Raw genomic sequence first — 24,099 nt, 5'->3', positions numbered from 1 at the left:
ACGTCCACATCGAATAAATCAAGTCCGTCATTGCTGAGTATTTTTTCTCACTCTCAGCTGAGAGAGCAGTGGCCTAAAACGCCTAAAAACATGCATAAGGAAAAAGGAAAGAGATCTTTGAAAGTCTGCTTCATATTTTTATCAGTGGGTCACCAGTAAAAGAATATGAAGTTGTATTATCGTCAAATGGCATTATGGAAGGAAAAGAGAGACAGGGGAAAGTGCCAAGGTCTTCTTGTCTTCAGCAGAAATTAAGGGTTACACCAAATTCAAAGGAAGATTATAGATAGGAGAGATTATCTGATTGAGGCTGTTGAGATTTTGAGTCAAAGAAGGGTTGTTAAACTTAAACATGGTAAAAATAGTCATAGGTTCGATTGTACTTTAGGTTCAAATACTAACTGGAAAATGGCTGAAAATAGCAATTCCAAGCATCTAAATTTCAAAATTTCCCAGGGGAGCATGCCCCCACATCTCCTAGGAGGTCAGCAACTTGAGCGCTCAAAAGCATGCTCCCAATATGCCCCCCAGCATGCCCCCAGCACCTTAGAAAATTTTGAAAACTTGAAGTAGCTAAGACGTCTTTTCGTTCATTCGGAGTCAAAATGTGATGCTTTAAAAGTAATCTTAAAGTAATCATTAAACCCACTGACTGGAGAAATGCTGGCTCTGCATAAGAATTCCTAGTGCTGAAAAGTGTTCAAAGCAAGTGCAAAGCATACAAGGAGTAAATCATATCCAAAGAGATACTCAATTATATATGTACTGGACTAAAACAGCAAGGAGCCTTCAATGCGTGAGAAATAATAGTTTCAGCGTGACAGCTGAAATTTATGCCATAAATTAAAAGAATTTGCATCTAATCACAGCCTTACACAGATTGTTAACAAGCCTACCCGTGTTACTGAGAATTCTAGCACCACGATAGACTTAATTTTTGTCAACAACTCTCAGGATCGTGCAGTCAGATGTTCTTGATGCAAAGTGACCACAGTGTTGTTTTTTGTACCATCGAAGGGGGTGTTAAAAAACTACCGCCCAAGGTGTTTGAGTATTGCTGTTTCAAAAACTATGATAAAGATACATTTCTGAAAGACTTAAATTACGTCCCATGGTCTATTATTGAGAGCACAAATGACGTTAATGATGCCTTACACCTTTGGGAGAGCCTTTTCAAAAGCATTCCCAATGATCATGCTCCGATGAAAACAAAATGAGTTAAGGGAAAACAGTCTCCTTGGATTACGAAAAAGCTTTTAGAAATACGGTGTGATCGTGATTACCATAAAAAGAAGGCGTGAATTTTAAATTCCAAGTACAACTGGCAAATGTACCGAAAGCTGAAAAACTGTGCAAATCAAGAGGAGAGAAGGCTTAAATCGGAATATTATTGCCTTTTAATAGAGGATGCTAAAGGTGACAGTTGCAGGATGTGGAAAGCGATCAAAGAAACTCTTCCATCTAATCGCTGTGAAATTAACGCAATCTTTTCTGATGGGAAATTGCAAACTGATCCTGCAAGCATTGCCGAAACTTTGAATAATCATTTCTCAAGCATTGGCAAGAAGCTTGCCAAAGCCTTTAGCGGTGCTTTGCCAGATCAGTGCTTTGCATGCAGCTCAAATTTTTCTCTCCAGCCCGTAACAATATCTTTTGTTGAAGAGCAGTTGAGTCAGCTGCAGATCAATAAGGCCATTGGACTGGATAACATCAGTGCTCGCCTGCTCAGAGATTCAGCAAGTGTACTCGCTCGTTCACTACAATATATCATAAACCTGTCCCTGGAAAGTGGCTGCTTTCCATCTTCATGGAAATGTGCTAAAGTAACTGCGCTCTTTAAGCAAGGTGACAGAAGTGATAAAGATAACTAGCGGCCGATTTCTATTCTTCCCACTGCCGGTAAAGTGATCGAGAGAGCTGTACATTCTCAACTTAATGGCTACCTTGCTTCCAATAACCTTCTTTTCGTTAACCAATTTGGTTTCAGACGTGGAAGATCTACCAGCCTAGCTTTAACTCGGTTTACCGATGAGGTACTAGGAAATTTGGACAAAGGATTAGTTAACGGTGTAGTGTTCATCAATTTAAAGAAAGCATTTGATACGGTGAACCATGGCATTATGTTAGAAGCTTAAAGCCATAGAAGTAACCAGCACTGACCTTGCATGGTTTGACTCTTATCTTTCATCTCGTTGTCAGAAAATGGTCATTGGTCAGGGTTCGTCTTCGACTAGGAGAGTGATGGTTGGTGTTCCCCAAGGGTCAATCCTCAGCCCATTATTGTTGACCATCTACATCAATGATCTGCCCAACGTCCTTAAGAACAGCAGCGTTACCTTGTTCGCTGATGATACTGCCCTATACTGCTCTTCAGAATCAGCTTATAGATTACAGACCATACTGAATCATGATTTGGACAGACCAGCACAATGGCTTTTCGAGCATAAACTGACTGTAAATGTTTCGGAATCTAAATTTATGCTCATCGGTGGCAATAAGAAGCTGAATTCATTTAATGATGTCACTTTGTCAATCATGGATAGGAAGTTGGATAGAGTGAGTTCTTATCAGTATCTGGGTGTCATCATAAATGAGAATCTGACTTGGTCAGACCATGTAGAACACCTCTGTACCAAAGTGCCGCAAAGATTGGGTTTATTACGAAGAGTTAAGTGTTTTCTTCCGAGGAACATCAGGGAACTTTTTGTTAAGATGACCATAATACCGTTATTAGACTATGCGGATGCTACATGGGGAGACAAAAACGATGTAATCCTGATGAATAAAATCCAAGTACGCAAAACACAGCTGCGAGGATTGTTCTTGACAAGCCAATGCATTCATCTGCTACAGAGGCACTCGTACAGCTCGGCTGGGAGAACATGAAGAGAAGAAGAAGTTTTTGTCGCATGATTTTAATTTTTAAGGCCTTAAATGGTTTAATTGACTGGGATTTTAATTTTTGTAGTTTTAAAGATATTCATGGGTATAATACGAGAAGTAAAGACAACATTTGTAAGCCTCCATCCCATCGCTCCTGGGGACAAAAGCGTTTTATTTACAATGCTGTTAATGAATGGAACACTACCCGATGACGTTAGGAACAGTATCAGTATTTTTAATTTTAAAAGTCAATTTAGGGGTATCTCTTGATTTTTAATTATCTTTTTTTTTACTGTTTTCTGTATTTCTATTAGTACAATGGTTAAATGTTATTATTATTTTTAATCTACTATTTCTTTAGCTTTTACAATTTTATTTTTGCAGGGCCCCACTGAAAACCACATGTATGTGAAGTGGGCTCCCTGTTGAAAGATCTTTATTATTATCATTATTATTATTGAATTCGTTTGCGTGAGCTTCATGCTCAATGCGTGAGACTTGAGAGCACTGTGTCGGTTTTTTTTAATAAACAAAGGTATTACGATGTGTCATACGTGTAGCTTTGTTTTAATCGAACAAGATCAAATTTCCGGCCAACCCAACTCCTCTGAGATGAAATTCCGACAGGCGACATAGGAATCTTGTGAAATGCCGACATGGCTGGTGATGAATTTCAGACAGGGGACATGGGTACCCCCCCTAACAGAGCCTTGTTTACGGCAGGAGCCTTCTTCTGATCAAGTTTGAGGTCGTTCGCAATGCCTCACAGTAGCTTGATTTTGCCACAGGCATCCTGCTGAGATGCAGAGCCCTGATGTGTCAGAGTGTTAATGCTGTGCTCAGTTGATTCACCACTTGTGGGTTTTTTTGACCCAGATTGCTGGTTTTTGTCCGACTGTTCAGTAGATCGTTTGTCCGTGTTGGCAGCTATTTGTAGCTGCTCGTTGCTTTCCTCTGGAGGACCTTCCTTGATTACAAGTTGGTCAATGGTGTCCTTCATCTGACCTAAGGATTCAACCACTGTAGACTTCATTGAGGTAATGGAAGACACCAGAAGCTTACTCATTGAGCTGATCGCCAAGACAATGGCCGACTCGCCATTGTTTGGCACCGTGCCATTGCCAGCATTGTGAAGCGAAGAATCTGTCATTCTTTCAGCTCTGGAAACACTTTTCCTTTGTCTTTAGATCGTAAACACCTTCTACAATAACTTCAGAAATTCCTGAAGAGGTGCTGTTTTAAAACACAGGTATTTCAAGAATTTTTTCCCCAATTTTACAGTGTGCTAATCTATTGCTGACCAACTTGAGCAAGGCGGGAATTGCACTGATCACTTGGGCAGCTGGTGCTTTATCACATGACTTCATAGTGCACATGATGACAAGGCAGAATCTGCCTTTCAGGAGTGTATTTCATGTCCCAGGAATGTTTGATTAGAGCCAATTTCTAATTTTCAGAGTTTTTAAGGTAAAGACATACAGGTTGATTTTGGTTATAACATCATTGGAACTGTGGGAGGCACAGTGGCCTCATGGTTGGTGTGCTCGACTGCAGAGCAAGTGGTCTGGGTTCAAGCCCTGCCCAGGTACATTGTGTTGTGTTCTTGGGCAAGACACTTAACTCTCACAGTGCCTCTCTCCACCCAAGTGTATAAATGGGTGACAGCAAATTTAATGCTGGGGGGTAACCCTATGATGGACTAGCATCCCATCCAGGGAGGAGTAGAAATACTCCTAGTTACTTCATGCTACAGAAACCAGGATAAGCTCCGGCCTGATGTGCCACTAGACTCATATGTAGACTTTTTCTTTATCATTGGAACTACTAGTGCCCCATAAGCATTTGGTCATACATTTTGGTTGTTTATTAGTGTTTGCACTGATTGAAGACTTTAAGACGTTCGTGTGAAAATTTTCCAGTCAATAGATTTTTTTGAAATTTTTACTGCAGTTAGATAATGAGTTACTTGTGTCAGAAATGTCAAAAAAAATTGAGGTCACCGTCTTCGTTTCAGAGATAAAGCATGTGGAAAACTACTCTGATTTTGAAAAATTGGCACACATAATTCAGCATGGTTTACATGGTTTTATAGTTAAAAATATCGAAGGTGAGTCAATGGAGGCAAACGATCTCAGTCATATTTTGTGGAAGTGGGTCTGTTGCGAAAATAATTTCAAATGTTACCAAAGTTTTCACAAAACATAACCCTTCAAGAGGCATTTCAAACCGTTGCACAGATAAACAAAGAGCTAAGAAGAACAGAATTTGATTATGCATTTTGCAAAAAATTCAAACTTCTAGTCAATAGATTTTCTTAATTTTTTCCCTTAATGTAGAAAATCAGTAGAGAAAATGATCCATCAAAAGAAAAATAGGAGTCACCAAACGTCCAAGATTGTTAAATCCAGGCAAAGCTTACAGCAATGGCCATCTGCCCTATCATTGTTAATTTTATTACCTAGTGAGTGCTCTCATGCATGATGTGGCGTGTGAATTTGCATGTGTGGTAAGGATGCACAGAAACATTTAGCGCAAACGTCCTTAAGCAGACAGAAGTTAGGAAAAGAAAAGCATCTTGCAACATTTTATATGAGGTAAAAGTTGGGCTCTTTTAGTTCCTCAACACTTTGAAAGCTACCTTATGGGCATCATAAACGTAAGACACAGGGAAGGATTTATTTGTGTTAATGGATGTCTTGAATTGACTTGTGTAGTTACAGGAAAGCCACCCTAAGTGGTGCCACGGTGGAACATCGTTTAGAGTTGGGACGATTTCACGTCAGAAACCTTTTGCCTAACAGCATCTATAAGGTGAGATGGATTATTACCGGAAGGTTACAGTACATGTGTAGCTCTTGATACTGGTGAAATGTGCATTATGTCACGAGTATGAAACAAAGGAAAAGTCTGAGTCCCTCACAGGATTTGAGCCCATGACCTGCCAGATTCTAGTTTTGCACTCTATCTGTTCAATGTTACAGGAACATGGATTTGGTCTAATTTTATTAAGCCAAACATCCTTGGCTCTCCTAGATAATTAGCTTTGCTATTTGGATGATTCTAACAAGCTCATTATTAAGATCAAGCTGCTATTTTTATTCTTTATATTTAATGCGATGAGCTTTATATTGTTACCATATCATTCTGTACACTATAGTTAACTGAGCTGAATTAAATAAAATTAATAAATTTGATTTCCATGCAGGACTCAGGTGTTTCCTTTGTCCCACGATTGTCATACAGTTAACATAGCAACTTCATTCACTGGGCCCAAAATGTACCTTCTTTGAACATTTCAAGTCCGCTGTTACGTAACCTATTTGATTGGAGCTTGTGAACAGTGAAAGAAAACAGAGACCAAGGCTAATGCATTTGGTTATCCATTAAATGCTGAAAAGTGTCTGTTGTCTGTTTGGTTCTGGTCATAAAGTTCTGCCACTTGAACAGTTCAATTAATTGTCAGAAACTAATTCACACGTTAAACATCCTTGGCCCCAGTCTGCTGACATAACATGGATCCTTTGAAGACTAAAGCGTATTTCGTTAACCACCAATCCAGAGTTAATGCAGTATTCACTACAAAATTTGGGTTCTTTCTTGTTGTACTTTCAGGATGTCATGAGCCCATTAGACCTCAGTGGTAAGGGTCACGTAGATAGAGCAGTGGCTGTTCGGGTATTCAGTCGAGTGAGGCCTCCAGGTATGAAAATAAGTCTGTTCAACAACTTTGCTTGACATACACCAGCCAGACACACAAACGCTGAGCAATAATGAAGTGGGCTGAGGTGGTGCAAGCGCCATGTGAGCAACCTTTTAGAAATACATACAATGGTTCCCATACCTGCAGCATTTTTGAGCTTTGTTTCGAAATATACATTAAGCTATACAACCATGGTTTCTGGCATTCAGGCATTTGTTGATCAAAGCCAAAAAAGCCTAAAATTTCTAGTGATTCTGCAAGAGTATCACAATTTGTTTTTGCCCACTGAATCTTGAGGAATCAACATTGTCTGCTCTACCAATGGGTGTTGTTGACTTCATGAAACAGATGAATTTCCAACAGCTTGCAAATATTCTTCTCAAAAAATAGATTGAAATTATGCACTAAAAACGAAAGAACTGTTCAAGGGAAGCTTGCCAAATCTGCTCTTGTCAGCCTTTTCTACCAGCAGAACTTTCCATTAAGTGACACATGCCACCCTCTTTTCCATGTCAAGTGCAGTTATAATGTCTGGTAATGAAGATTCAGTTAACCAATCAGAAAGCTAGAAAATGCATTATCAGAGGTTTAGAATTTAATAATATTTTGAAAAGAATATTGTCATAAAACTAGTTTCATTTTCTTTTCTACAGTTGGAGGCATCGGCGTGAAGGAGCATTTTGAAGTGAACGTATGTCCACTGGCCGTTCGCTTAACATATCGCTTGTTCAAGAAAGTTATGGTGTTTTTCTTCCCTCAAAGAGCACATGAATACGAGGCTGAGGTGGGAGAGGTTGACCTCGGATTTAGAGGTTAGTCCTTAGTTACAATTCATAATTATAATTCTTCATAAATAGAACACTTTTAGCAATATAATTATATAGGTATAAGTTGATTTTGGACAGAATCCACCACCTCTAGGAGCATCTCATTCTGGGAGGAGAAAGGCACTGCCAGAAATAAATGTTTGGTTCATGAACATAAAGTTTACTGAGTTTTCCAAGCATCAGTCTTTGTTCATAAAGCAGCAAGTAATATCCCTGTCCTTCTGTATGGAGTGTTTCTTTTCATTCTTTTTTAATAAGTGATAGCATAGCTAGACTGAGTTATAGCAGTTAGTTGGCGAAGAAATAATTCACTCAGTCAGTCAGTCATTAGCATCATCAGCACCAAGAAGACAGAAGTAATGTACCAGCCAGCCCCGAACAAGCAGTACCACGAGCCGCAGATAACGGTGAATGGTCAGGTACTACAGGCAGTAGAGACTTTCACATACCTGGGCAGCACACTCTCTCGCAATGTGAACATTGACGCTGAGATCAACAACAGAATCTCCAAGGCAAGCAGCGCGTTCAGGAGACTGCAGGAGGAAGTCTGGGAGAGAAGAGGAATCAGCCTCAATACCAAGCTCAAAGTCTACCATGCTGTGGTCCTCACCTCCTTACTCTATGGCTGCGAAACCTGGACTGCGTGCAGATGGCATGAGAAGCTGATCAACCCTTTTCATCTGCAGTGCCTCCGAAACATTCTCCACATTTGCTGGCAGGACAAAGTCTCGGACACAGAAGTCCTGAAGCAGGCAGACCTCCCTAGTGCCATCACTGTCATGCACAAGGCCCAGCTGAGATGGGCAGGCCACGTCTCCCGCATGCCAGATGACCGCATTCCAAAGCAGCTCTTCTACGGGGAACTCTGCTCTGGCAAGCACACAGTTGGAGGGTAGCAAAAGCACTACAAGGACAGTCTAAAAGTCTCCCTAAAAGACTTCAACATCAGCACTGAGTCCTGGGAGTCTCTTGCCTCCAACAGACCCTCCTGGCACCAACTCATCACCAAAGGAGCCCACGCAGCAGAGGAACGCAGGTCCCGTCAAGCCGACGAGAAGCAAGCAGTACGCAAGGAAAGAGCCGCTAGCACTAATAGCACAGCCCCAACCCACTTCTGCCCTACCTGTGGGAGAGGTTTGCTTGCCCGGATTGGTCTCATCAGCCACCTCCGGACACACTGTAGAAATTTATTAACAAACTAGATGTCTTTGGTCATCTTCGACTACGAAGGACGAACAACATTGGTTGTAAACTATTTTTTGGTGGTAATTCTGCTGACCAGGGTATTTTGCAGGCAGAGCAACATTTCCCTGACAATTGTGAACAAAATGGCTTCTAAAGCAATGAAGTGATCTTTCATGTTTGTAGTCGAACAAGGGCTCCCAAATTAAAGACTATTTGATAAACAACAAAGGTGGGGTATAAAAATTTTGATCCATCAAAGGTTTTGACAGCGGCTTTTGATTGAAACTTTGCCAAAAATTGTGTGAGGCTTTTCACTCTCGAGAAGTGTTTTCCTCCCAAATTTAATAATTATTTCAAATTTTCCATATGCTCTCATTTTCTTTTATAATTACATTACTTTTATGGCTTGAATATTTTTATTTTCCAGTTCCTATATAAATGCAAACCAACTGTTAGTATCCCCAAGATATAAATTGCTGACCTCAACCCACCAATTTCAGATCACCTGGTTGAAACCGTACAAATACCACCTTGCCAACGTTCAGCTGATGATTTATTTATAATGGTAATTGAACTGCGTGGAGTGCAATTTCGTCTGACATCAAACATGTGATTTCCAAATGGAACTCACGCTGGGCACTTGTTCGATTTGAAATCACAAGTATGATTTCAGACCAAAATTGCATGATGTGAAGGTCAATTGCTACTTTATTAGATCCATTTTGAAATTGCACAATTTGTGACCCTCCATGGGAAAACAGGGAAAAAGGTGAACGCACAGGCACACTAAAATGACAAGCTAAACAATGGACAGTGTGTCAAATGACACATCGTCTTCCGAGCAGTGTGTCAGAAGGCACGCCTCATTAAAATTTTTCCTTTGTTACTATTGCACGGTAGAAACAAAAGTCGCGTGTCTCAGCGAACAATGAAGTGTGTCTAGCTCCGTACCATGTGAAATGGCACACCAGTGAGTCAAATAGCATGCATTTTTCAACTGTGCAAAGTGACATGCTAACCGCATTGAAGAACTAACGTTCAACTCACCGTTCTTTCGTCTCAACAATCAGTAACAAGTTCAGCTTGGCTGACACCCGAGTTATGCAGCGGCGGCTGTAAAAGCAAACGTTGGAAACAAGCAACTTCTCCTCGCAGATTTTCAGCGATTCCAGTGCTTTTCAACGAGTATCATACTCAAAGTTGACGATAGAATATCTTTATTCGTGATCATGGGTCCTATGTTTGTGAAATCAGCTCTCTCTTTCAGCAGTGCTCTCGATTTATTGAAAATAAACATTAGTGATTTCAGATGACATGTGAAGAATTCAAATAAGTGAGTAAACATGCAGTATTTACTCGGCAGAAACTGAAGCAAAATTTTGTGCCACCAACGTTGTAGTCTGTTGTCGATATGATTAGCGTTTCGTTAACCATGTTGACAACATAGCCTTCAGTCCCAGTATTTGCACAGCCAAACAAGAGCTGGGCAGGGATCTGGGGGAAAAAGTTCAAGCTATTCGACGATAATGTGTCCGGCAGCCGGACAAGGTTTGAAATAGACTCAGTGACCGGCAGTGAGAAATTTTTCTATGAAGTAAAACAACGTAAAAAGAACACTGTGACAGGCGACCCCAGGAAGAATTGAACACGGGACGCCCGCATGGCAAGTGATACTCATGACAACACTAGCCTGCGAAAACAGCCATCCTCCTTCACTTCCGGCCTGTAAAATGCCGAATAGAGTACCATCGCGAGAAGAGTAACGCATAAATTATGTCAAATTATGCAACAGCACGTGGCAGCAAGTGTCAGCAAGACAATCCAGGGTCACATTGAGAGGGAGTAGGGTTAAATTTCATACTCGAAACTGTTGTAGCGCAATTCACGTACATTTAAATGCATAATCTTACATTCTTATATTAAGGAACGAAGACTTTACTGCTTCAACTGAACTTGTCATTTCATAAAACAAAGAAAACATTTCCCTAGATGATGTACCAAAGGTGTATTTGTTCAGAATCGCCAGGAAACAACTGGTGAACATTTTCTTGTATCTTATAGATTGCATTTGTAATTATTCCACCTTGCAATTTATTGGTGTGGTAAAATGTATTTACGAAATCAATGTGTAAGTAGTTTCGAAAGAGGTCCCATTTATGTAGCCAAAAGTTGCAAAACACTCGAGCACATCTCTCTATAAAAATTCAACAACTTCCACTAAACCACGCAAAGCAAGCCTGACCTCCCTCCAACAAAGAGCAGCTGAAGACTAAAACGACCATGTTTGCTGTGACATACTGTGACCAAAATGAGTAACACAACGCCATCGACAATGATGTTCAGGGCTCGTTCCTCAGTTGACCAGTACTGTTTCCAGAACACTGTCCCAGGGAAATTTTTATCAAAACGGAAGTGATGGTAGGTTTTTAGCTGTGGGATCCTCTTAAAAATGTGTCGAGATATGACATCCAGTCATATGTCGGAATGAACACTCTTCCATTGTGCAGGCCAACGAGTTCTGCCGTATTGACGGTCACCGAATCCTCAACTGCCCTTGCTATATCAAACAGCGATGAAATAAACGTTCTACGAGTTCTTTGTTTCATTAGTCCAAAACACCAGTCTGGGGCAAATTTAGTGTGTCCCGCTAATAAGAAGCTCTAGTCAATGGTGTGGTGTAGTCTGGTCATGACTCTCCATAAGTAATACCACATGAATGCATTGTTTTTATTCTGCACCCCACAGTTATCGGCATGTATTTGAGCAAATGTCTCACCAAGTCCGTGATGCTCGAAAAAGTAGTGGACATATGAAATGGTACTGTTTGCCCATTTCCCAGTCAGAACGATCTCATTGATTAAAAAGTTCACTTGCCTCGGTATGGTCTCGCAGCAAACTCCAAACAAACCACACTTGCGCAGGGTCTTAAAGTAAATCGGACCAGACTGGTAAGGATCAGCTGGGTAGTGAAGTTGTTGAGCGTAATCATATGAATAGTGAACTGTTCCTTCTAGATTGCAAGCTACACGTTTCTCAGAAAAGTCAACGTCTTTTAAGTGATCGACGAGGGCATCCTTTGTTGTTTTGCAGCAGCTTTTGTAAAAATATCTCTCCTCTGCAGCCAATTTTAGGTGAGCCTCCTGTTGTTTTACAGCTTCCACTTTTTGGGTTTCTGGAAAGTTGGCTGACTTAAGTATTTGATTATTGTTCTTTTAGGAAGTCCAGCAGAGATCTGAAGCTGATCACAATGAATGGACAAGGCTGCTTCCACAGGTCGCAGAATTTCGAGTAACCAACGGCTACATGGCCAGCAGCATTGGACGCATCATGGTACATTTTCCAAAGCTTACACTTTGTTAATGAGCTTGGTAGCAATTTAACATCAATCTGTTTGAAGCCAGGGACATGACCGGGAAGTAAAAGGGCTTGGTCTTCTGCCACGTTCATTATAAACTTTACAACGTATTCCACAGTCTCAACACTGAAAGCAGAGCTCGGTAGCCATTTCGTATTTCAGTGGGTTCGAAGTGTTAGTCCATTCTTTTGTTAATGTTTGACTAAACTGTAAAATCGGCTCTTGTGCAGACGATGCATGAACAAAAAAGTTTTAAGACAGATTCAGTGGCTGTGAAAAGAGAGAGTTACCCTGGTCTGCTGCGGCTTTGTCTCTTTTCTTCCCAAGCTGCTGACTTCATCACAGTTTATGGCACTTTGAACTATTCCTAGAATTACTAAATCCAGTTCAGATGATTCAAGTTCCGCACAGTTGTTTCTGCAGTCAATAATGTCCTCCAGTAGAAAAGTTGAGCTGCATGGCTTTTCTTCGTCACCCAGGGTACATCCACATGTTTTGCGAATAAATGTCTCCACTCTCGATCGATCAGATGAGTCCAATTCAGAAAACTCGAAGTCAATGTCGAAGCCAGTCTCATCATCGCTGCTGTCGTCAGAAAAGTCCTCATCTTCATTAAATTCTTCCTCAGCTAGTCTAGGATTGAAATATTCTTCTTGAACAGACTCTAAATCGTTTTCTCACTACAGAAAGCAGGGAAATTCGTGACCTTGTGTGTTCTCCATGAGTTACTTTTAAGAAGACTAAACAACGGCAACAACGATTTTTGGTTTTGTAACTAAGCAACAAGTGAGGACCCTGGGAGCGAGGTTACCTGTGAGAGGTCTGGACCGTGGTTGCAAAGTCAAGACCCTACCAAGCTAATTTTTTTCATTCTCGAGGTCTCTTGGGTTTTTATTTTCATTTTATACACGTCTCTTACAACTCGAAATTACAGTCCAACAGGTGAAACAGGTTGACATGCGACACCGTCACTCAAGGCAATGAGTCCACTTCATAACTCGTAAGAGTCTTGTACGCCCGCCAGGAAGTAAGTGAAGTAAACTTGTGTGTGTTCATTTTATAATAATAAACAAATGAAAAACATATGTTGTCTACCATGTATTTCTCGACTCGTACCAGGAAAAGTAAGTTTTGTCACGTTGAAAGGCTCGAATTGGAAAGGTGGCTGTTTTGGGAAGCATGTCTCGATGCACGCGTGCTATATTGCACGCATGTCTTTTCACACACGTGTCTTTTCGCACATAAGCATGTCAAACAGTTCACTGCTTTGGACAAAAGCTTTAGCATGCAAAACAATATCTACCGTGACACTCTTTGTTTTGCTTATTACATATGCGCATATCTGAGAGATAGGTGACACGCTTAGCGTGCCATGTCATCACACGCATGCCCATACGTTCACCTTTTTCCCTGCTTTCCCATGGAGGGTCACATTTTATTGCCTTAAATTTTAGATTTTGGTGTATTGTTCCATTAGCTGGTTTGTTGCAAATAGCGGAACCGGAAACATCACTACATCTCATTTAGTATGCAAAATGATGTCATGTGACGAAAACTCCTTCAAGCATAACAAAGAAACAAGCAGTTCTGAAGTCAGAATGAAACCTGTCTACTTCGTGCATAAATTTCAATTCTCGTCGCCTGAATCAATGATGGAAGGCTTTCCTTTCTTCTGTGGTTGAGGCTTAGACTTTTCGTTGTCTTTGGAGAAGGAGTTTCAAGGTGCATCCTGTGTAATTCTGCGTTGGAGTTCTTTCAAGTTATGAAACTCCCCCGAGTGCCCGATGCCAAGTGGATAGTTTTTTTTCTTTTAAATACCGTTCAGTGGCACTCTGCATAATTTTAAGGGATTCTAGCTTGTTATCATCTTCATTTTTTGTGTGACCTTGGCATAGAACTTGATACTCAGGACCTTGTCAAGTTCTTGCAGCACCATTTGTTTCAAGATATTTTCAAGATGGCCGGACTGGCACCAGCTTCGGAAATGTTCGTTCAGTCATTGTTTTGCGGAGCCCAGGCGTATTTTGACTATCTTTATTCACAGCGACAGAGATGAGTTCTTGTGTTGCTTCGTTTGAAACCACCAGAAACCTGGAAACATCTACCTTCTTGAGATGGCTCAGAATTTGTTGTTGTGTGACTTTTGTTTGTTCATGTTTTGCTGGACTCAGTATCATACAGATCGTAAGCAGATGTTGAAGAAAAATCACCAAAATATTTGTCAAAATGGACACTGAAAGTTGGAAACTTCCATTAAAGTGGGTCTTCAGCCTGAAGGAGCTCATAATTGTCATTCAGAAACTGTAATTAATTAAATTTGTCAATTGTTTTGGAAAAAACAACAATGACAACAAAGTTTTGACAATAATAGTTGCAAAATTCGCCACTCTGGCTTTTTGCCTTTCACTTTCCTGAAATTTTATTGGTTACTTTAACCTTGAAATCTGATAAGTGTTTTTGTTTTACTGTTCCATTCTTGTTGGCTGAGAAAAAGATGCGATTTAGAGCAAAAAGTAGTGCGATTCATGGATAAATCACACCACTGAGAGCAAATCAGACTGCAAGGATAACCAGTGATTTCAAAGTGGATTTAATAAATAATGGTAATAGGACTGAGTGGAGTCAAATTCGGTCTGTAATCATACGAATGATTAACAAAATCAGACGACCGCAAAGCGGGAGTCTGATTTGTTAATCACGAGTATGATTACAGACTGAATTGGATGACACGATGTCCTGTTACCAATTAATCAAAATTATGACAAAATTCGAGAAACGAACAAACCATCGATTGAGCGCTGAACGTTTTAAAACGTTGTTATGAATGCTGAAAAACCCAGCAGTTTACTGAACAAAGTGCACCGCAACAGCGCACGCAAAATGACACTTACTGTCTAATTACAAGCATGACGCATACACTGTCCAATTAATGTTCAAATCGGGCTGCTGATAGCCAGTCACGTTTGAGAATTTTGTTATAGTTTTGATTAATAAGAAAAACATCTATAAATTCATCACAATTAGCTATAAACCACGGATTGATTAATGGCCACTGCAGAGTAAAATTGATTCGTACAGCAAACTTATAGCAAGCAACTACGGATTCAAATGGCAGTTGTTTTCTGCTGGAAATCACTCAGTTTGTTCACCAAATGACTTGTTTTACTGGCCATGTCATCAGTTCATGAATATTTTTAGATGCTGGACAGATTTTCTTTCTCACTCTCCACTGAGATCAGGAAATCACTTGGTGGGTACATGTACTCATAAAAGTCATCTGAGAAAGCGCATGGTTTGCAGTTCTAAAACCTTAGTGATTTGCTATTTTGGTCAGTTTGGTGCCTGCTCTTATGTGAGTTATTTCAATCCTCTGATTCAAAGATATTTTTTAATAAAATGAGGGAACAAAGATTTTTTAACAACTCAAGTAATAAGGACAGAAACATCAATATCAAAATAGCCCTTATTACATTCTAAGGGCAAGGAGACAACTTATGCATTTGGTCTCTTTCAATAGACAGTATAGCTAATCATATGAATGCAAGTGCAATTAAGGATTTACACTACCAGTAATATTGGAAAATTCTCTCAGAATTGAAGGAACCTTTAGGTGAGTGCAATTTGAAAGAATTTTTAAATATTGCAAGTAGTGTAAATCCTTAATTGCCCAAACTTTCATACAATTACTCCTTTATTATATGACTGAGAAAATTCCAAATGCATGCATGTCAATTTGCACTGCATTGCAAATTAAGAATTAACAGTAAATTGGCCGCTCTCAGCCAATCACAAGGAAATAATTTTCTCAGTCATATAATAAAGTTGATTATAAATAGTTCTTTACCTCTAAATTACTCTGTACGTGTACATAACATACTCATTTCATTATCAGTAGTAACAATCAAAACACCTTAGGTGTTCCTCTAAATTAATGATTATTTTAAAATGAATGATTGTTGTAGAATTTATACTGTCACGTAACGTACATGTACAAACTCCTCACAATCTCTTTTACCACCCTTGTCATAGGTATTAAATGAAACATGATTGCTTCAAATATAACAAGTTAGCTTGGCTTAAAGCCTTTTTAATAGATGTTTTGGAGCACATTCTACTAATAAGCAACAAATTTACATTGTCTCAATTGTACTTGTTTTGACAGGGATGGAAGTAGAGGACAAGGATGTGTTCAGTTACGATGATGAGGTAATCACCAATGGATGACTTATGCTTTTTCTTTTCAATATTGCAGAAATGCAGGTCCACACCAAAGGATTTTGATCACATATTTTATACCTGCCAACTATTTTTCAGTAAAATGCGTGAGATTTTTCATCTCCACACAACCTGAATTTCCCAAAGATTTACCGATGCCTTCCAAAGATTGCAGAAGACTTCCAAAGTTTGCCAAAGATTTTCAAAGACTTCTGAAGATTGCTGAAGATTGCCGAAGATTTCTGACGACTTCCGAAGATTGCCAAAGATTTCCCAACGACTTCCGAAGATAACCAAAGGTGTACAAAGATTTTTGACGACTTAACCATGACAAAGTAGACCGGAAATATGTCACGTCACACAATCTAAACACGAGTAGGTGTTGCGAACTCAATACGCATAACAGAGTAAGCTTGAAGACGCTTTTTTACTGGACTCACCAACTGTTTTTGGTCAAAAAAAAAATGGAATTTTTATTTAATCGGTTTTTAAGCAATTAAACTCACCATTGTCAGTTAGGCATGAGAAATTGGTCTGAATGCACGAGATCACAGTTTTAGATCTGCAGGCATGAGACTCGCGCATAATGCATGAGAGTTGGCAGGTATAATATTTCCATGGTCTTCACTCTTGTAGACAATAGAAAAGTATCCTCTACTGGCCATGAAAAATGACAATAGGTGGTGTGCGAATGCTCGGCGGTGAAGACAAATTTGTATTGCTTTACATATAGACCATTTTCATGGTCAATACTCTGTTTGAACTTGGCCTGCAGAACAGGCAGTTTAGCAGGGTAGAGCATGAAGCACAATACATGATCACAATGTGCAAAGGCGAGCACAGATTGAGAGAAAGAAACAACAAAAAGCACTTTTTCTTCTCATGCTCCGCTGCAGGCTACAGCTGTAGCTTGAGCATGACTCTCGATCAATTATGATGCCTGAATTCTGTCAGTACATTGTAAAGTAAAGTCTGCATATGAGCCAAGTGGCCGATCAGGCCAGAGCTTATCCTGGTTTTTGTAGTATGAAGTGACTAGGAGTATTTTTTCTCCCCCCTGGATGGGATGCTAGTCCATTGCAAGGTTACCACCAACAGTTTGCCAGTATCTATTTATACACCTGGGTGGAGAGAGGTACTGTGAGAGTGAAGTGTCTTGCCCAAGAACACGAAGCAATGTCGCCAGCCAATGAGGCCACTGTGCCTCTCACAAGTGCATCGTGAAACTTTGGAGAGCACATGAGCAATGGCCAAGAGCAGTCACGTTTTCTGAGCGGGAAGAAATCTTTTCCTCTGCGAACCTGGAATCGTTATTTAAGTTTGCTTCCGACACAAATGCTTATTACAAAAGGTAAAAAGAACAAGAGAGGTGCAAGAGGTTCTACAGAGGAGGAAATATCTGTGTCAAAACACCCAAACATGGTGACGGACAATACTCAGAGCAAAGAAGAAGTTGAAGAAGAAGAGGTTGACACTACAAATGAACCCAACCTTTATGATATTCAAACTTTACTCATTAGCATACAAAGAACCACAGAAAATATCCTCAAGGAAAACAACAAACTCTTGACTGAAGTTGGTGAACTGAAGTTGTCGCTTAGGAGATTGCAAAGCAAGCTGTTGGCGCGAAAGACCGTGCTAAGTGATGTGCAAAACACCAACAAGGACTGAGAATCGAACTTGATGCAATTAAACGAAAAGTCTCTGCAAAGAGATGAAACAGATGAACTGTACGATGGCTTGGACAATTTAGAGCAATACTCGAGAAAGAACTCGCTTAAAATTGTCGATATTCTTAAAAGTATTCATGAAAATGAGGGTGCAGTACTCAAAATCGCCAATGCGTCGAATGTTCAAGTAAAACCTGAAGATATTGATATCTGCCATTGAGTGAAAAGAAAGAAATCCAGCCAAATTATTGTACATTTCGTTTGTCATAAAGTGAAATCTTCTCTTATAAGCAGACAGTTCAACTGAAAAATGAACACCTTGCTGATATATTTCCAGATGTTACAGCAGCAGATCGAGTTCAAGCCGGCAAGATTTTCATCAACGAAAACCTGACGGCATTCCGTAGAGAGCTGGTGGGAAAAGCTAAAGCTAGGAAAGAAGAGTTATTGCTACTAGGGGTGTAGACCATCGACGGTAAAGTGTTTGTGAAGACATCCCCTGAGGGAAGACCTACTGAAATTGATTCTGAACATGATTTAAATAATCTCTAGATCATTTGAATGGTTATGGTAGGATATGTCAAAAATTGTCTTGTCTTGTCTTGTTCTGTGTCTTAAGGGCCCATTAACCGATCTTTTCAAGCCGTTGCTAAGGAAAATTTATTCTCATATAACCTCATCATTTTAAGTTAGTTCAGTGTTATTTCATGTGTTTTAGCTCTTTCACAATCAGTAACACTAGTGATGACGTCATCAGGCCACGCCCATGGTCATGTGACTAATACAGAAAAAATGTGAAGGCTCCCAGGCAAATTACTTTATCGGGATTTTTTTCATTGATTTAATATTTTAATTTAAATCCTCATTACGCTATGCATCGATTTTGTTTCATTTCTATGAGGTCAGATTTTGAGAGCATTTCAAAATATTGAAAAATTCTTAATTTTCTGAAAAAAGCATGATTTCGAAAAAGGAATGCATAGCTATGTTTCCAAAGTTGGCTTTAATCGAAATTCATCAAAAAAGGCTCGACTTAATGAAAAACCGTGTTTCCTTTAGCATTTAAAGAAACCGGAAGTGCCCCCGATATCTACTGGAAGTTACCCTATCAGCACATGCGCAATTTACACTACCAGGGCACTTCGGTAGATCAAACAAAGTAACGCGGGGTTAGTTTTTCTCTTTCTATTTCTCTTGTTTTTCTGTCTTTCTCTTATTTTGTCTTTGCTTGTACTTTTTTTACTTTGCATTTTGTGAAACACAAAGAAAAACATCTAAAATGTAAGCAAATTTGCAAGCTTTTGAGTTGTTATTATTTTCCACGCTCAGGCTGACGTAAGTAACTGGAAGTGAAATTTCACCTCCTTAGCAATGCGCGCATGAATTGGTTAATGGGCCCTTAACATGAGGGAAGGTTTGAAATGGACAAGGGCGAAGGTCAAACAACCTCTTAAAGGTTTTTCTTTTTTGTTTGTGTGTGTGTTGCCATTTTCTTTTTGGTTATTATTATCAGGGAGGTTTAGCTTCTTTTTGTGCATTGATTATTAATTTTTGTTAGCTTAGGAAGACTGTGTACAATGCAATCCAGTATAAAACACAAAATTATTTTGTTAATTGTTAGAGGTATAAGAGACCAGACCAAAACAAGGAGCAACTTTACTTATCTGAAAGATCAGAAAACGAATTTCTATTTTCTCCTAGACTACAAGTAGTCCCTCTTTCGCTTAGTATGTTGTGCGTGACGCGAAAGAAAACCGCGAGAAAAAAATGGCCGCACGAAATACTGGGGGCGAGGAGCACGCAAAAGGAGGGACTACCGCCTAAGCCCAAGAGTTTGAATTATGCGTTGCTCTCACAACACAAAAATATAATTGGCGTATGTTAGGAGTGTTGACAACGTGTTGTCAACATTCAAGATACATGTGACATCTTACAGGAATGTTTTACAACCGGAGCAAATCAAAGTGGTACCAGAGCAAATCGAAGCGTTGGAATCGCGCTTCGCAAGCCAAAGTGTTCTTGCGAATCTGCCAACAGGCTTTGGAAAGATTTAAATTTATCCAGTGTTTTGTCTGGCAAAGCTTTCCGCCTCCAACCCGACTGCGAGCGTGTTAGTGATTTCGCCATTCAACAGCATCGTCCAAGTCAGCAAATGTAAATTCACTGAGCTTAGCCTTTCTGCCGTCCATTTGAAGGATTGAACTGGACTTTCACTTGAAATCAGCTGAAACTTTCTGCTGCTATTGGCAAACATTTCACTGCAGTTGGTTGGTCTCCTATGTCAAGTACATAATGTAAATTCTCGGTTGAAACTCTGCATTTGAAATTTTTGCAATAACTTTTAGATTTACACCTACAGACGCAGCGAAATCATTAAAAGATGCCTCATTTGCCGTCTTCTTTTTAAAACTTCTTTGGCAGTTTCGCTGAACAAACACTGAACGAAGATATACTTCTCACGGCATATGTCTTTGCCTGGCTACTTGAAGAGTAGAGTAGAGCAATTTTAATCAGGATATCTCCCGGGCTTATTGACAACAGGCAATAATAAGAGGATGTCAAGATGAGAAATTCTACACTGAAAAATCACTCGGCCGTGAAAGGGCAAACTCTTGGGCTTAGGCGGTAGTCCCTCCTTTCGCGCGCTCCTCACCCCCAGGAGTGCTCGGCCATTTTTTTCTCGCAGTTTTCTTTCGCATCACACATGACAGACTAAGCGAAAGAGGGACTACTTGTGGTCTAATTTTCTCAAAGAGACGTATTCAAATGATGAATCAATGTGGCAAAGTGAATGGGGGGTAAAATTCTTTTTCTCATGGGACACACCATAGCATGGGTTTTGCATCTTATTAGATCCAGCCATAAACAACAATGTGGAATACTTTAGTAACAATACAGGGAGAATTGTTTTACTCACCATGCATTTAAAAGGCGTGAAAACTTTGTTATGCAATATTTACACACCTAACAACCAAACAGATCTAGAGTTCATCCAGGGATTAAAGTGCCTATGAAGTAAAAAATAATTGCTGCTTATTTGAAAGGCTTTTCAAAGTAAAGAAGAATGGCGTTTCCCTTTTTGGAATATCTTTTTTCGTTCTAGAGATATTTACGTTTTTGTATTATGCAAATGAGCAAAGTGATGACGTCATAGGTGGTTCCACTTGAACAGTAAAACACTGAATCAAGAATATCTCTAGAAATATTGGAGCAGTGTTCTTCAAACTTGGCACCACAAATGTGCACCACAAAAGAAACAGAATGACACCTGTGTTGTTGCCATGGCACCACTTTTGGCTCCAGTTTCTTTCTGTGAAAACCAAATATGCCAATTTGCAACCCTTCGAAAAGGGACAGAAGGTCTTGCTCGGAACACACATGATTCCCATATTGTCTTAACTCTTCCCATTAGATTGTTGGGAGTGGATGATCCTTGTTAAAGATAAAATCTGGTAGTGTTAGTTTTAATTAAAACAGGACCGGCAGCGTAACTGTTGCCATGGCCATGGCACGACGGGTGTCATTTTGTGATGTACATTTCTGGTGCCAAGTTCAAAGAACACTGCGCTAATATTTCTAGAGATATTCTTGATTGAGTGTTGAACTGTTTTAGTGGAACCACCTATGATGTCGTCACTTTTAATCCAAAAATGTGAATATCTCTAAAACGAAAAAAGATATTGAAAATAAAGAAAATGCCATTCTTCTTTACTTTAAAAAGCCTTTCAAATCAGCAGCAATTATTTTTTACTTCATAGGCACTTTAAACATTTGCGCCATAGACAAGTTCCGATTCACAACTTTTTTCATATGAATCTAAATCCTTGCAGGTTAAGTCGAGAATAGACCTTTTTCTCGTGGCAAAATCTTTGGTAAAGTATGTAAGCAAAGTTGGAATTACTGTGTCAATTGCACCTGATCTTAAAGCAATCTATTTTTATCTGTCTTTGCCTGTGACAATCCCAGGGGGGCCAGATTTCTGGAAATTCAACAATACCTTGCTTGATGATGAAGTCTATATAGCACATATTCGCAAACTATTACCTCAAATTCACGAGAAGTATTCCTTCGTTCCGGACATGCAGCTATTCTGGGACTTAATGAAAGTGGAAATAAGAGAAAAATTTATTTCATTTGCAAGACAACTCAAGAGCACTTTCCAAAAGGGAGACTGAAATTTCCAGGTGACTTGATCACCTCGACAACTTAATTTGTAACAGCATTTACCTGCTTAATATTAATACCACTTTAAATGAATATGAAGCTTTAAAGACGGAGCTTTTTTTTCAATATATGAGCGCAAAGGAAAGGCTGCAATGTTTCGATCCAAATGTAGGTGGATAGAAAAAAGGGAAAAACCCACTAAATACTTTTTCAACTTGGAAAAACGAAACTACTACAGAAAGAGCATCAACGAACTCAGAAAACAGGACGGAGTAGAAATAAGAGAAGAAAAGGAAATCTTGAAAGTCATCTCGGAATTTTATGAGGACCTGTACTCCTCTGAAATATCCACATCACAAGAACAGTTTGACCTCTATCAGAAATCTAATCTTTCCAAAACCCTTGGATGAAGACAGAGAAGAAATAGACGGCCCTCTGACCCTCGATGAATGCAAAAGAGTATTAGAATTATTTCAGGAAAACAAATCGCCAGGTGAGGATGGCTTCACCACAGAATTTTATAAATACTTTTTTGATTCAGTAGGGTGTTATCTATTGGAAAGCCTAAACACAGCTTATGAAGTTAGGGAATTGTCTATCTCACAATGCCATGGAGTAATTACTCTTATTCCCAAGGTTGATTTGGATCTGTTAGACCTTCAGAATTGGAGACCAATAACACTGTTAAATACTGATTATAAAATTGCATCGAAAGCCTTAGCTGAATGGATTGAGACAATTCTTCCAAAATTTGTACACCCAGATCAGACAGGCTTCATGAAGGAACGATTTGTAGGTGAGAATTTAAGACTCATCAGTGATGTTCTCGAATACACTAAGAATGAGGAGTTAATGGGTGTCTTGGTTTCACTTGACTTCGAAAAGCATTTGACACTTTGGAATGGCCATTCATAAAAGCGTATTAAATCTTTTTAATTTCGGGGAAGGCGTAAAGTGGTGGACTAGCATCTTTTACCTGATGTTGAAAGTGCAGTTTTCAACAACGGGTTTGCAACGAATTGGTTCAAGCCAACAAGGGCAGTCAGACAAAGCTGCCCCCTGTCACCATATCTTTTTAGTTTGGGTGCAGAAATACTATCCGATAAAATCCGCCAGAGTAAGCTGGTTAAAGGAATAAATATTTATGGAAGTTAAAGTGAGCCAATTTGCAGATGACGCTAACCTCTTTTGTGAAGATATTACCTCTGTTGACAAAGCTCTCTGTTTGGTTAACAACTTTCTAGGAATATACAAAACCAACAATCACTACAATTTCAACTTAAAAATTCAAGAACTCCCAACCCACCTTGATATTTGGAGCTCAAGGAGCCTCACCTTATTTGGGAAAGTTTTGATTATTAAATCTTTAGGACTGTCGCAAATTCTGTATTCAGCCTCTTACACCAATGTGCCAAAAGATACTACAGTCAACTCCTGATAACTTGAACCTTCAACGGAAATTGAAAAAGGTTCGAGTTATCGGGAGTTTGAGTTATCTGGAATTTAGAACAAATGACTGGAAATAAGGAAAAAAGGGTGTTAAATGTTTTTCTATTCATGCAGTGTACATTGTAATCAAATTTAATTACAGAGTAGTGAAGTCAAGTGAAACTAAAACAATATATCTCTAAATTACTCTATAAATTGGAAGGCAACATAAGGTGAAAAACGTAACAAAGGAAAGCAGCAGGGAGAACAGGAACTGTGAACTGTACAGGTTTTTTCACATGGCTGCTTCAAAATAAATTTAATGTTTTGGACTACAGTGCACTGTTTGTTTTGACTTGGCGCGTATTGACAGATATGGTTCGAGTTATTGAGGGTAAAATTATACAGAAAATGACCTGAAGGGAAACGAAAATTGCTTCGAGTTAGTGGGTGGTTCGAGTTATCGAGGGTTCGAGTTACTGAGAGCAAAATTAAAGTAAATGTATGACAGAAATCCAGGGGAAATCGATTTTGGTTTGAGTTAGCACAAGGTTTGAGTTAGCGAGGGTTTGAGTTATCGGGAGTCGACTGTATCACAACTGTTAAAAGAAAACTCTTTAGTTTCCTTTGGAACAACAAAAAGGATAAAATTAAAAGAGAAGGCTTTTACCA

At 39.4% G+C, this 24,099-nt stretch overlaps 2 protein-coding genes and 3 pseudogenes across 10 annotated transcripts in view; 3 read left to right on the top strand and 2 right to left on the bottom strand.

Moving 5' to 3' along the window:
- LOC110062886 (uncharacterized) overlaps positions 1 to 4,308 on the bottom strand; it is a 5,345-nt pseudogene extending 1,037 nt beyond the window's left edge.
- The window catches only part of LOC110064413 (bridge-like lipid transfer protein family member 2), a 257,542-nt gene that overhangs the window by 193,464 nt on the left and 39,979 nt on the right, over positions 1 to 24,099 (top strand). For 7 of the 9 annotated variants that reach the window (XR_016204073.1, XM_089279154.1, XM_089279150.1 and 4 more), the window contains 4 exons: positions 5,598 to 5,694; positions 6,496 to 6,583; positions 7,237 to 7,395; positions 16,113 to 16,156. Coding sequence is in view for 7 of the 9 variants with exons in the window: in XM_089279154.1 (XP_089135280.1) it covers positions 5,598 to 5,694; positions 6,496 to 6,583; positions 7,237 to 7,395; positions 16,113 to 16,156 (388 nt within the window). In the remaining 2 variants the exon portion in view is untranslated. Of the gene's footprint in view, positions 1 to 4,897; positions 5,130 to 5,597; positions 5,695 to 6,495; positions 6,584 to 7,236; positions 7,396 to 16,112; positions 16,157 to 24,099 lie in introns of those variants that run through there. The other 2 variants (XR_016204074.1, XM_089279156.1) reach the window with 2 other exon arrangements.
- Positions 1,307 to 3,707, top strand: LOC149097313 (uncharacterized). Its single transcript, XM_089279161.1, has one exon. It carries the CDS (start codon positions 1,329 to 1,331, stop codon positions 1,869 to 1,871), a length of 543 nt encoding a protein of 180 aa, XP_089135287.1. The 5' UTR covers positions 1,307 to 1,328; the 3' UTR covers positions 1,872 to 3,707.
- LOC149097312 (uncharacterized) lies at positions 10,813 to 12,042 on the bottom strand (annotated as a pseudogene).
- LOC149097311 (uncharacterized) lies at positions 16,171 to 23,928 on the top strand (annotated as a pseudogene).

Source organism: Orbicella faveolata, unplaced genomic scaffold, assembly GCF_042242905.1.
Source record: "Orbicella faveolata isolate gen_17 unplaced genomic scaffold, um_ofav_v1 contig_47, whole genome shotgun sequence".
In the NCBI taxonomy this organism is placed as follows: Eukaryota; Metazoa; Cnidaria; class Anthozoa; order Scleractinia; family Merulinidae; genus Orbicella; species Orbicella faveolata.
This window is presented reverse-complemented; position numbering and strand designations above follow the sequence as displayed.